This window comes from Augochlora pura, chromosome 2, assembly GCF_028453695.1.
Source record: "Augochlora pura isolate Apur16 chromosome 2, APUR_v2.2.1, whole genome shotgun sequence".
Taxonomy (NCBI): Eukaryota; Metazoa; Arthropoda; class Insecta; order Hymenoptera; family Halictidae; genus Augochlora; species Augochlora pura.
Genome location: NC_135773.1, coordinates 4446155 through 4460457, shown reverse-complemented (window position 1 = coordinate 4460457; position 14303 = coordinate 4446155). Strand labels below are relative to the sequence as shown.

Below are 14303 nucleotides of genomic sequence, written 5' to 3'. Positions count from 1 at the left end.
AAATCGTAGATTCGTTGTTAATTCGTATCGATGTAATATTAATTATACAATGTAATATTTTAAACACTGTTAAGAATTTCTTAATTCCAGCACACGTTATTCACTAATTTATACACTGTTCTTACGGAAACTTTAGTTCTGTTTATTGCTCGTCAAATGTTAAACTCGTACAATAAACATTCGTTGAACACCGTAACTCGAAGGGGACGACTTTTCGGAGCAGGATGATTCGCCGGAATAGTAAGACATACATATGGTAGACAGATGTAGGTATAAGGTAGATACTTATTATTTACTGTCAGGTATGCTGTACATAATATTTCTTTTGCCTTACAAATATTATATAAAATTACAGTCGATCACGGAGAATAACCACGCACACCGTCTTCCGAACGCACTGATATATTCACGCAGTCAAGCGCACGGCACACACTCGCACGCCACCCATGCACACGGCACGCTCACGCGAAAGTAAACGTTATTACAGACTCGCGGATGAAATCGGTAAACCATTCTTTTTCTTCAGACACCCCCAGCTCGCCCGGGGGGGTTGGTGCTCGCCGGGGGTAGCGTGGGCTTCGGCCGGCCATCGCCTTTGATGACCACTCGCCCCCCGATACGCCTTTACTCAGCGGTGCAGGGAGGCCGCGCCCTGCGCCGCGCCAGCTCGGCGGCCGCCTAATAAAAGGCACCCATGTCTGTAGTATATGAACAGACCATACGATTACAAAATATAATATTGAAAGCAAAGGGCAACGTGCTTGCTGGATAAATAACGATGTCAGAGTCAGACGTTACGACGGATACAGAAGAGACAGGCGAACGTAAAGAGACGGAGGAGAATAATTGTTGATTTAAATAATCCATCTATAGTGGTTGCATCAGCTAAGAAGGTTCAGGTTCCAAAGGAGCCAGAGAAGAGGGAGAAGGTCGTGAGGTTCATTGCGGTTCCATATTGTAAAATTTTGGTTCACTTCTTTGGAGCGACAGCTGAGCCAACAGATTTAAAGCGTAGGAGGTCAAATCCATATTTTGTTTACTTTACTGCATTGCTGTATACCGCGTTTTTAGTCCAGTCAGGAGGAGTAGAGTATACAAGAGAGAAGATGAAATATACAAGATTGTGTATACTGAAGCCAATAATCAAGGGGTCCCGTTTGCTAAGTATTACCAAAAGAGCCTGCAAAATTGGTACGGCATAGCAAACCGTCTTTTGAATTTCTTATCAGGGTTTGCACTGAAAAGGAAAAAACTACGTCTTGGACACCATACCCCTATTGAGAAACAAATGGCATGGGGTGTCCACCACTCAAACTGTTGGATCATTAACAGAGTTGCTGTGTTATATGAAAGCAGGCAGGAGATATTCACAAAAATGGGACAAGAAATGAAACATCCAGTTGAACCAAACATCTGACAATATGAAACCTATAAGAAGGATTTGGATATACTGGCTCAGATTACCAATCAACATGGGACACTAGGGAGCCACTGTACCACTAAAAACACTAGTGGAGCTCTAGTCTCATTTGCTCCCATTAAACAGAAATTTTATTCAAAGATGTGACAAACGAATCAAAATTTTTTGATTGCTAACATCATCGTACAGCCAATTGACCTCGGTCCCATGCTTTTAATGGAAAATCTAAGAGAAAATTCGCTGACGCGTTCTTTGATCATTTAACATCTGACAAGTCGGTAAACCTTCTCCTAACTGAAGCACACGCATACACAGATAGACAGAGAGACAGTGTCAGCGATCCTCGACGCTGTCGAACGCACGCGCGACCGTGCCGTTTTCCACACGCCGTCCTCGATCTCTTCTTCTTTCACCCGGCTTCCCGCGGCACCGGCCGATCCGACCGATCGAAATTATCCTCGATCCGAATCGCCGATCGCTAACCGACAACTCTAATTCCACGTCGCTCCTCGGCATTTCACGATTGAATCGAACGGAAACGTTCGAACGCGGAACCACTATCAGCTGCGCGCGGGCGAGTCACGCGTTACGCGCGACAGGTATTCCGCTCGGACTTTATGAGACACGGTGCTGGACAGGTGAGTGCGGGAAATGTGAAGAACCGATCCTCGAACCGTTCCATCCGGGAATGATACCAATCGGGCGATGGGAATTATCTTTATCTGGACACTGATGCACCCCTTTCGCAAGCGACCCCTTTTTTTAAAACTACCCCAAACGATGCTGCGTTCATGGGCAATTATTTCCGTGTACCTCCCGCGTGAACAAGATCTATGCTTTTCGTGTACTTCATTCGAATTTATTTTCGTTGTAATTGTAAAATCGTTTGCGATTAATTTGCTATTATTTTTTTACGTATTAAGGATTTTATGATGTCCAAAAAATATATTGCCGTATTATTTTATTAAATTGTATTTTACTGCCATCCACTGACAAAATTAAAGTGTATCACTGAATAACGACCGTGTGAGAAGAATAGTTGAAAGAAATAATAAGGCTCGAGATGATTTCTAATCCCGCGATACAGATATTTTAAAATATATTTGCGAATATTGGTCAAAATATTGTGAACATCGAATCAGTGCGCGTAGTTTTGCGCAAACTACTATTAAAAGCAACGATCTTGACACCGCGCGAAAATCAAATGAATCGCATTCAACGAATCTCGGCTCGACGAACTCCCCCGACTTATTTTGTTCAGCTCGAACCGGGGAGAACAATCGGGCGAACGCTAAACAAGGATTAAATTATTCCAGGCAAAGGCGCGCCGTCGCCTCTCATTTTTATGCTTTTCCGTAGCGCAGCGTCTCGTCTGCTCGGTTGTCAATGTAGCCCGGCGAACACCCGTAGGCGTTTCCCTGCACGTCGTTCTCGCATCGCGCTCCGTGTCCCGAAAGGGTTAACTTATTTTCTCATTCCGCGCGTCGCTGTTTAACCCCGTCACTTTCAAGAGAGGAGAGGACGAGAGAGAGCCCCGTGGTACGTATTCACGAGGCGTGCACAGCTCGCGGACCGTTCCATCATCCTGCAATTCCGCGCGGGAAAATTAAAGCAAAACGGGGCGGGGAGAAAAGGAAAAAAAATAGATATGAAAGAACAGGGGGGAGGAGGAGGAAGGGAGGGACGAAGAAGAAGGGAGAGAGAGAGAGATAGGACTGTAGAGAAAGGGGCAGAGGATTGAAGGGAGGAAAAGGGAGAAAAAGGAAGCGCGTGCGTTGCGTTATTTAGTCAGGACGCTGTCTGGGCGTTACTTAGAGCGAGCGGGAAAAGAAAGAGGATATAACCCGAGCAACTACTCACGGCGCGCCTCGAATTCTTGTCCGCGTTTATTGCAGCCGTATCGCCGCTTTGCGACGACGAGAAAAACGTCAACTCGAGGAACAAGGTTTCATGTATTACGCGGGCACCTTGTCCCGATCTGTCTCGACGTGGCCTCGATAAATGCTCGTTTCTCGAACGGATCAACAATCGGGATCGAAGATCCGCTGACTCGGAGAATCGAGATTTTCGGCGGAGATTCGTGAGCGTGATTCAACGACAGCGAAACCGATGAAAAGTAAACATTTTAGAAAGTATCGGCCGCCGAGGTGTGCAAAGAATCCGAAATTTAATAGGTCCATCTACAAAAATCAAAGCGGTTGGAAAATTCCCCGCATTTCGATCTGCGGAAGGTGGAAACGTGTCTAATCGCAAGTTCCATATGGCCGACGAGAATGCGCGGACTTCGGGTGGAAGAAAGAAGCCCGTCTTACTGTCTTCGCCGGAGAAAAAGTCACCGTGATAAATACTGTTTTCCGGGGCGAATCGATCGGGCCGCGATGGACCATCCGGATAAAGGAGCTAACGAACGAGGGTTTTCGCGGAGGAGGATTCAAGTTTGTAGTTAAGGGGCCAGAAAGTCTCCGGGTAACTCGGCGACGGGAAGACCGAAAGAAACGAAAGAGGGAAAGCTTTTCGATCCCGCTGGTCACAATTATGTGCACGCGCGGCCGTAGCAACGTCTGCTCTTAATACGCGGCCGAAGATTTCCATCGGATCCCACCGAAACAGTCGCCGCGCGCGCGGGCCCTGTCCAAGTTCCACGTGCCCGGAACGACCATTACGGGTCGGAAGTTTTCAGCTCCGAGTTAAACTGCCTGTTTCGAGCTCGGGAACTGGGGAGAAACGTCGCGTCGAATTATTACGACCCGGAGATCCGACCGCGACGCGTTCACGGATACGTCGCAACGGGAGGTGCTTGCGCGCCGATCCTTTAATATTTCCTTGTCCCCCCGTGGCCGTCGGCCGCCGGAGGAGCAGCCATCAGTCGTTGCGACGACAATTTACACTTCCACCTCTCGCCTTGCGGAAGCGGGGATCGTGAACGAAGTTACGTTTACTGGACAAATATGCTCTGCGATTTTCGAACGCTTGAATTACGCAGCGCGGCGCAGTCTATTAATAGGATTCTCACTGACCGTGCTGCAGCAAGAATTTGAAAATTGTTCGTACTAGGTAATTCTTTAAACAAATTTTTGGTTTGGACGCGCGGGTCGGGGCGACGGGAACTGGACCAGGTTCGAGGTGGCGACAGCAGTATTAAAGATATAGAATAGAGATTATAAGGAGAACAGATTGACTATAAAAATGTTCAACGATTAGAACTCGTGGATAATTGTAATTATCTGTTAAAGAAATTAATATTTTCTGATCAACTTTGTGCAAGAATAATACAGCTAATCGATTGGAAGTATAATAAACATCGTCAACCCTTTGCACACGAGCGGCGACTCTGAGACATTGAAAACTGCTACGCCATAATTTCGTAGTTTGCATTACCAAATCTGCTTGCATCTAATAAATCGCGAAGAAACTGCAACGTTGATTCCATTATCGTACCCTACGGTTTAGAAGCCGTAAAACAAACGAGAACGAAATTTTGCCCGAGAAGAAGTTCATTCGTACAACCGATGCTTGAAAATACTGTAAACGAACGCGGGATTTCCGCGGAATAAGGCATAATTACACAGCTGCTGTTCATGGGTTCCGGTGTGCGTCGGACCGATTTATACGAAACTGGAATCGGGGGAAACGATGGAGCCCCGAATCGCGGGGAAAAAGGAAAATAGGACGGGGGTCGATTTTCAGCAAAGAGAAAGGAAAATCTGTAGGTTTTACGGCGGCGCGGCCTCTATACAGTCGCGTTCGAGGAGTACGGGCGGGTAGAACGAAAACGAGCGAGTGTCCAGTAAAATCCATGAAATTATTAGGAATTCAGGGTGGAGTGCGGGCAGGGCGGATCGAACGGTGGATCGGGGAGGAGAAAGGGGAGCCGGGGAGAAAGGAGATCGAGCGATCGTGGAATCGTTGAGAAAGCCGTCCCGCAGGAATAGCCGGGAAGTCGAAGAGAACGAGGTCGAGCTGGCTCGAGAAGAAACTTGGAAGTCGAAGCCACGCCGACAGGAAACTACCTCGTTCTTTCCGTCCTTTCGCGTGCCTCCTAAGTATACTATAGACGCACGTACACGTATATCTATGTGGATGGCGCTTTTTGTTCGGCTTTTCACGCAGTTTCCTAAAGGTGCGCGCGATCCAACGCGATACACGTCGATCGAACGGCCGACGAAGGAACGGCTCTCGTTCGGAATTCTCTGTGCGCTCATACGTCTATGTAGTCACACGTGTGTACATACGCAGGATGGTTCAAAATTTGTCGCAGAGTCGTGTGTCGGAGAATATACGGGAGGAGGGAGCGGAAGAAGTACAATGAAAAATCGAATACTAGTCCGTTGCTACCAGTCTTCGTTCTTTCGACAGATCGGAAAATTTTTGATCACCGGCGTACGTCGCACGAGTCTCTACAGGCAGAGACGCGCTGCTAAAAATGCTAATCGGAACTGGACACAGTTGAAACCGGCGAAAATTAAAAGAATCACACGTTCCGTTGATTGACATCACTTTTGTACACAAGTTGCCGTGAACAGTCTGGATCAATGCGTCGTTGAAACGATCCCGAGATCGTTCCGCGGCCGTTGCGAAATATTTGACGAGTCGCTCGTCTCCGCGCGCGCGCTAAGTACTTCGCAAACCGGAACGAACGACAAAACAAAAGAAAATCCTTGGGTGTTTCATAAAAGATAGAGAAACAGAAAAAAAAAAAATAAAAATAAACTAAAAATCGAAACACTGGATCCGACGTTCGCTAAGCACCTTTGTCTATCCTAATGACTAACAATACAGAAATTCCGTGGCAACATCTCGAACACCCTGTACAATAGAATTTCGATAAAAGTTTATTAACCGAGGTTAAAGTCAATTACCATGAAAATCACGTCCAGTACGGTCGTTCGCCCGAGCTTCTCGAACTACTAACTAGTTTCTGGCCCAACTGTACCACACATTTTGAGACACCCTGTACATATGTACACCTCATACGTATCTTATACTCTCGTTCCTCGCACGACGAATCGCCGTGCCTCATTCCCTATAACTCTCTTCTACGATATCACACGTACACGCTCACTTTTTGTTCGAAGAAAAATAACAGGTATATGTAACGGGCAGGTGTGTATTAGCATATACATACATAGACGCGGCCGTGTACATATGTATAGGCGAACACAACGAACCGGGGGTCCACGCTCGCCGCATCGAAGTCGTGTATTAGGCGAGGCCACGAACGCGTCTTACGTTCCTCGACGAGCTCTCGTCGTCTTCCGACGACGACGTCCTATCTCGTGCAGCCGCGTTTATAGCGTGAGAGAGAGAGAGAGAGAGAGAGAGACCGGATGCCAGCACGAGGGTACTGAGAACCCCCGATTCCCGCGATCGTGCTTAGATTTTACGCCACAAGATACAAATCGGAAGAGCGCTCGATGTCGCGACGTTTCGGCGATGGCCGCGCAATCGGACGACGATTCTCTCCGTTTCTCCCTCGATCGATCGCGAGGCGCCTCGACTTCCGGTTGTATCGAGGATCCGCGTCGATCTTCCTCGACGTTTCACCGAGCCGACTACTATCGTACGATTTTCGCTCGAAACGGAAGCAACCACACGTATCCGGCGGGCCAATGATTCTCGGTTGAAAAATCAATGAAACACAACACAGTGTCGTCTCGTTGCGAGACTACTAGGTAGAATGTGAACGTTATCGCTCCTTAATCTGTAGGAGACGCAAGGAAACCTTCATATAGGCTCTCGCGAAGACTTGACCAGGTAGCGTATAACCGGCGAATGGAATCGCTGACAGAAATCGTTATTCCCTCGTTACAAGATTGCTCGGTGCAATGCGGACGATACGTCGCTCCTCGATCTGTAGGAGTCGCGATGAATAGGAGACGAAACCATGGTATCCTTGCTATAGGCTCTCGGATAGGGTTGACCCGGTGGCTCGCGACCAGAGAACACTGTGCTGATGTCTTTGAACCGACGGAAATCATTGGAGCAATGTTCTCGATAAGGTGTTCCCTCGTTACAAGGCTGCTCGGTGCAAAGTGGACGTTACCGATTCTTAATCTGTAGAGCTAAGGGGAGCTATTTAGGTGCTAAGACGGTTCGCGTCCTTGTTATAGCCTTCTCGAGAGAGTCGACCAGGTGGCTTGTAACCAGGGAACACGGCGACGATGGACCGCGAGGAACGATCACCGACAAGATCGGCACGGATGAACTAGGTAGGCTTCCTCGGGGACAGCGTGAACCGCTGCCGGACACTATAACAGTAATAAGCGTATTTGAAGAATTCGGCCAAAGCGGAACGTCGCGTCTCACTTCCCCGCGATCGTTCCTGGATCCCTCCTCCTCGTTGATCGAGTCGGTGCGAGCGAGATCGACGCGGGCGATCGAACGATCGTTTCGCGAAACATCGCGAGCCGGTATCTTCGAAGACAAAAATATAGAATGGAGTGTGTGAGAGTCGATCGTCGAGCTACTTGATTAGGACAATCTGGGCGGGGATGAAGGGTAGCGGGGCGATATTGTCATGAAGAGTTCTCTCATCGTTTTTTTCCTGTTTTGCTTGCTGCGCGCACAAGCGCGCGCGCGCGCTCGCGCGATACTAGCTTGTTTTAGCGTACCTTAATCGCCTATTTACAAAGAGTGCGTGCGCCCCGACGCCTCGGGGTCCCGGAGTGAGAGAAGTCACAAACGATGCGATGACGAGTACAGACAATTACACGCGCCGGGTTTGATTTCATTCTGCTCGCTCGCCTAACCGCCGTTCAGCTGCTACGCTTGCGCTCGAAATCAACGGCTGAAACTGAGGGCGGCTCCTAACGTCGACAGCGTTTGATCTTTGGGTAAAGCGGCTGACCCCGCGAATCGTTTCGAACGCGACGACAATAGACGCGGAAACACGAAACGCGGCGGACTTTTTAATATTCTCTCGGTTCTCACGCGAGAATTTGTTCTAACCCCGTTGATATCGGCGGCTTCAGAAGGATCGTGTCGAGGCTGCAAATCTTGCCGTCGTTTCCCTGTTTTCGACCACCTTCCTCTCGCCACTTACACACGACCGAGACAGAATTATTTTACCATTATCCTTAATTAGTATCGTTAGTGGTATTTTTTCTTGTTACTCTGTTTTTCTTTTTTGTGCGCTCGATACCCGCGCGAAGCACCTTGCACGATAGAAGCGTAATGCGTTTACGTGAAACGATAATTTACAGATTAACGATTAGCATACTTATCCGTAAGACGATGGGGGTGGGAACTACCCCCGAATAGCCACCGCCGCGATCCCCCGGGGGGAAACAATTGTTCGCGGAGATCGCGGGCCGGTATTTTCCCTCTAATAAGTAGAGACTTCCTTCTTGCGGACACTTTTATACAGGTTCACACTTTTATACAATGAATTTCGGTAAAAACAATTTTAAAATAGAGACCTTTTTCTTCGTGTTTATTCAGTTGAAAATAAAATAGAAATTGCATGGTATTTCACTAAAAAAAGTTCGTAATTCATCGCGTTTCCCACGCGCGCGTGAGAACCGCGGCCCTACCAGGAGGTTTGCTCCTCGCGGAGATAAAGACGAAACGCGCGTGGCCACGAGCGACGCGAAAATTACGTAACAACCGATTCTCTTGATAAAAGCGACAAACGGACTAGTCGAAATGAAAATCAACCTTTTCTTCCCCATATTTTTTTCTCCGGTTTCCCCTTTTAGTTAACTCTTTGCCCTTTAGGAAGACGCATCGACGACACAACAAATAGAACGCGAAAACTTTTTCAAGACACCTCCGACACTGAAATCAACAGTAACACTTTCAGTATGAAGAACGTTTAACGATTAGTTAATGGAAATTGACGCGCGCGTTACCAATTAAAAGTACGAGGCTTCCCAAAAATCCAATCAATTCTGGACTAACGACGCATCGTTGTACATATCGTTTTGTAAAAGCTTTGCGAAATCATTCGAATTCGTCGGCTTGAACGATTTTAAGTTCGAGAACGTTGATCGTTGTATTAGTTGTTGCGAGAGACGCGCGGTAAATGATTGTCGCGAACAATAGTTGTCGTAACCGAATAATGGATTCGATCGAAAATTGAAAGGGAATTAATATTTCATTTAGCGAGCTTGAAATATTATTTTACTTACAATTTCGCGGTCGAGCATCGCGAGTAGTGTAAAATTGTTTCAGAATAAATTGCAAGTCGATTAGCAAATACAAGGATATGATACAGTCGCAAACTTTCAAATCGTTCACAATTTTCAGCCGAGAAATACGAAGGATTTTCGCATAGATTACAAAAAATACGAGAAAATCATGTTCAATTAAATGCGCAACAGTCGAATCTGCGGTGATTACGTGTTAATCAATTCAACTGGTGGACCGATAATGCAACTAATAATATCTAACCGTAAAACTTCGCACAGCCTAGATTATTCCCCGTACTAATTCCATCTTAGAGCCTAATAAATTCCCGAATTAGGTCTCCAAACTTTTAAATGGTAACGTAAACGCGAGCGCATTACCGCAACGAAACTTTCAACAATTCGAGAGCGTGTAATGAACGGAGAACAAGTTCGACATCGTTCGTTCGCGCGATCCGCACGCGATGTCGCGGTTCCGTGCATCACGGTGAACAGAACGAGAGCAACATTTCAACGTTAAAAAACATTACGGCCTGCGGGACGGTGTAGCACAACTAGCTAAACTATCCTAATCTCTCTGTAAAAATCGATCAACCGTAAAACGAAGAATCTCAGCCCGCCTCGAATGCGAATCCGACCGAAGACGAGTTTTAAAAAAAGGGTTGTGGGGTGGGGGACGACGACACACACGAGACAAGGTTGGAAAGGAAAAACGGGACATTTAAAACAGTCATCGTTGATCGATCATTCTAAAACGAACGCAACGCGAAGCACAGGGTGTCCCAGTTTTTTCGCGAACCACGGCGGCGATTCCCGTCAAAATTTGTTTGCGCCGCTGAAACGTGTACCACGGCCGAATTGACGTTGAAGGTACCTGCAAAGTACGACGCGCCGGGCACGCGGGGGAAAAAAAAGTCATCGAAACGGTTTCGAGATGTGTCATGAAATATGTATCAAATTGGAATTGAAAGATTCCGGCGAAAAACGGCGCTTGGGCCGAACCTAAAGAGGGCTCCAAGCATTTTTCAGCAGAACATTCTCCCAGATTGAAACACGCGCAAAATTAAATTTGTAAGTTCCTCGGAGCGGCAAGCTTCGCCCGGCTTGCACGCCGTAATGCAAAATAAATTGAACTCGTAGATCTCGCTAAGATATGATGTATGGAGTGTCTGAGGCAATCGGAAAGATTTTGCAAACCGAAGAAGCGAACTTCCTGTCAGAAATCATTTATTTACACAAATTTCGTCTCGCCGTTCCGACGCGCTCTCGTTCGCCTGCGCAGAAACCGGTGAGCAACGATAAGTCGATTGTTCCGAAGATCCTCGATATCGATCGCGGTGATGCCGCCGCGGCGGATCGCTGGAAAACGGGACACCCGGTGTGCACTGACTCCGCGAGTCGATAGAAAGAAGAATAGAACGGTTTGGAAGAACGTGCCGCGCGCCTTTTTCCGAATTTTTCCCGGCTTAAACCTAAGTTAGTTGGGTAAAAGTCACGCGCGACCCAGTCACGTAACTCAACGCGAATGGAATTCGATTCGATCGTTTCGAATTGTTCGATTACGCGCTGGTAAAAGAAATTTGTACAGCTTGGAACATAACGGCGGAAAGATTCTTCTCCTTCTCGCTGGTCGGGGTGGTATTCTACTACGGTCACGGGGACACCGTTCGGTGGCAGACACCCTGAAAACGAAAAACCGAGCGACCACGCGCGGCGGGACGAAACAAGAAAACTCGAAAGCGAATGGAAGACGAGCTGGAGAGAGAGAGAGAGAGATTTCGGTCGAAAAGCTCGCTACGCGAGACTTAATTAAGCGCTTTCCCCGGCGCAAAGGTCATTAACGACGAATGAAAGTACATTGAAAATTATCTAGCCGAAAGAGACGACCACCGACGGCAATTAAGAAATTCAAGAAAGAAGCGCGCGGGCCCAAAAAAGGGGGCGCGGCGGGATAATAAAGCGGTAGAGAATCAAAGAAAACGCCGCGCGCGAGCGGTCGCCTCCCCCCCCCCTTTTTTCTTGTTTCGAATTACGCGCCGGTGAGTTATGAAATTGCCGCGGAATGGGGAATAATTTACGGTCCGGTTAAAATTAATGCAACACGCGGCACGAATAAAACGGCGCAACGATTTCGCCGCCGCGGCGGGCTTTATCGATGGGTTGTATCGTATCGAACGTGGCCGTTGGCTCGAGATAAAATTATATTTTAAAATCATGGGGTTCTAACTGGCCGGTGGAAAACGGAAAGAAAAAGAAGAAGCGAGTCCGCGGATGTCCGCGAAACTCCCGGCCGGTTTTCATTCCGATAGGGTTCGCCCGAGTTCTTTTATTCGACCGCCGATTCTTTCGGGACCGTTTAATCGCCGGGGTTGTCGACCAGCAATATGGTGGACCGCCCCGAAAAACGAAGAGGAGAAGAACCAGTCGCGTCGGTAGTTTAAAAACTGTTTTTTTCGGGGACACGAGCGTAACAGAAAGTGAAAACTAAAAACAGGAGCGTGGAAAGAAAAAGGACAACACCGGACGACAGTGGAACTAAAATGAAATCGTAATAAATCTCAAGTAAAAAAAGAAAAAAACCGTCTGCTCAGTCCTGTGCGCGCAAAATCTCTGTATATACATAAGTACTCGTATATATCTATATACATATACATATATATTTATATAAATATACATGTATATTTATACACATATACACATATATATTTATATATGCATCTATACGTATATCTATCTAAATATAAATGCTCGTCGAAATGCACGTTTCTTCGTACGTGCTCGTTCCGCGGACACGTCCGCGCGCTATAAAGGAGAGTCTGCGTGAACATATATAGCGTATAGCCTAAGTAAACAATACAAAAAAAAGGAAATAAGATCGAGAGAACAGATTTGAGTGAGGACGAACGAAAATTGGCAGTCCCTGTGTGTGTGTGTATGCGTATGTATAATATGCGTGTTTTCGTGTATCTCGTTAATATGTATCTATGCATGTTTGTATGTATTTATGTATCTTATGTATGTTTATGTACGTATATATATATAATATCGCGTAATATTATATATGTATATATAAATATATTACCGCGACGAACAGACGCGTGTAAAGCCCTACGCGAAGAAATATATTTGACAAGTAGAAATATAATCTTGGTAACGTCTCTCGCAGAGTTAACAATAATAACAGATCCTTACGAGATGATCATTAATATATAATATGTACAAGCTACGGTTTTGGTTTTCTCTTTTTCCTCGGTTCCCCCGTCCCTCCCTACCTACATACCGTCTTCTCTACTCGTCGATCGTCTCTGCACTACGGCGACCAAACGATTTCATGGATCGCCACGATCGTCGAGAGACACTTGACGGAATTACGCGAGGTCGATCGTCCCGTGTCCCGACGGACCACGTGTCCTTCGGTCATGTTAACGAAAGGATGCCGAACGCCCACGCGTACAAGATCCGTGATTGTCGAACGAAGCAACGGGCGCTCCCGTTTATCGATAAGGAAAAAGAGCCACCCTATCGCGCGCGTGGGTGCGTTTCATGTGTGTGTGTGTTTGTACGTATCCATGTACTTTATATGCATGTATGTATCTACGCGTCTTGCGGTTGTATGCATGTATATGTATGTGCTCATGTATGTATTTATGCATGTATGTATGCACGCGCGCGCGTTTCCGTGTATGTCCTTAATGTGTGTGATTCACGCAACAGTCTATAAAATCTGTAAAACAGCGGCGACACGAACAAGGATGAGAACGTCGCTCTTAAACGGATCGTAAAGGAGAAAATAAAGAGGACAGAAAAGAAAAAAAAAAACATACGAGAAGAACAAGAGCCTGAATGCGACTAAAACGCTCGTAACAATAACGGATAATCGTCGTTCCCTTTCTTTTCCTAACGCGCGATCCTCCCGCGCCGTTTGGTTCACGCGGCGGGAGTAAACGAGACGCGCGTTTAAATGCACGACTGACCGACAAAATGGAGGCGGACGGTCGTAACGCCGGCGGCGCGAACGCGACCGTCGACGATCGAACGTGTCTAATAACACACCTACATGCAGCCTGATTGGACAGTCTTCGATCGAAGAGGAATGCGTTTCCCAGAGAGAGAGAGAGAGAGAAAAATAGATCAGAAAACGAACATTTAGCACAACTTCCTTTCTTCTGTTTCTTTTTTTTTCATCTTCTTTCCTCTTTCCTGCATTTCCCTTACTCTCTTATCCACGTTAACCGCGAGAAACGGTTATTCTCACACGCGCAACTCTTTTTTATCTAATCGTTTTTTAGAAACCTCTGAAAGCTTTGCGACAGAGTGAAAAAAAATATATATATGTATATATATATATATAGGTGTGTGTTTGTGTGTATATATACATACATGTACGTTCGACCGAATTGATCAGCTTAATTTCGCGTGGAACAAATTGCTAGACCTACCTAACGTCGTGTATCTAGTTGGTTTTCTTTGTTTTGTTTGTTTCCTTGTTTGTGTGATATTTTTTTTTTACTGCTTTTCTTTAACTACTTATTTTTAAATTACTAGCAGCTCGCCGATGAGACCAGAAGTAAGACTCGTCGATTCGCTGCCGTCAGTCCGACGCTTCACAGCGCGTGTCATGTTGCTACGCATATCGATCATCCGTCATGGTAACGCTGCCTCGTCGATGATCATACCATTACCATGTCCTCGTCGGAACTCTGCCTCTGGATCGGTTTTTTCCTTTCTAGACCGTCTGCGAACAGCCATCAGGCTAA

At 46.6% G+C, this 14303-nt stretch overlaps 1 protein-coding gene across 3 annotated transcripts in view; it reads right to left on the bottom strand.

Annotated features, from left to right (window-relative positions):
• Positions 1-246: 246 nt before the first annotated feature.
• Positions 247-14303, bottom strand: part of LOC144478508 (unconventional myosin-IXb) — a 29401-nt gene continuing 15344 nt past the window's right edge. For all 3 annotated transcript variants that reach the window (XM_078196469.1, XM_078196468.1, XM_078196470.1), the window contains one exon: positions 247-14281. In XM_078196469.1, the coding sequence (XP_078052595.1) occupies positions 14217-14281 (65 nt within the window). In that variant the 3' untranslated portion in view covers positions 247-14216. The remainder of the gene's footprint in view (positions 14282-14303) is intronic.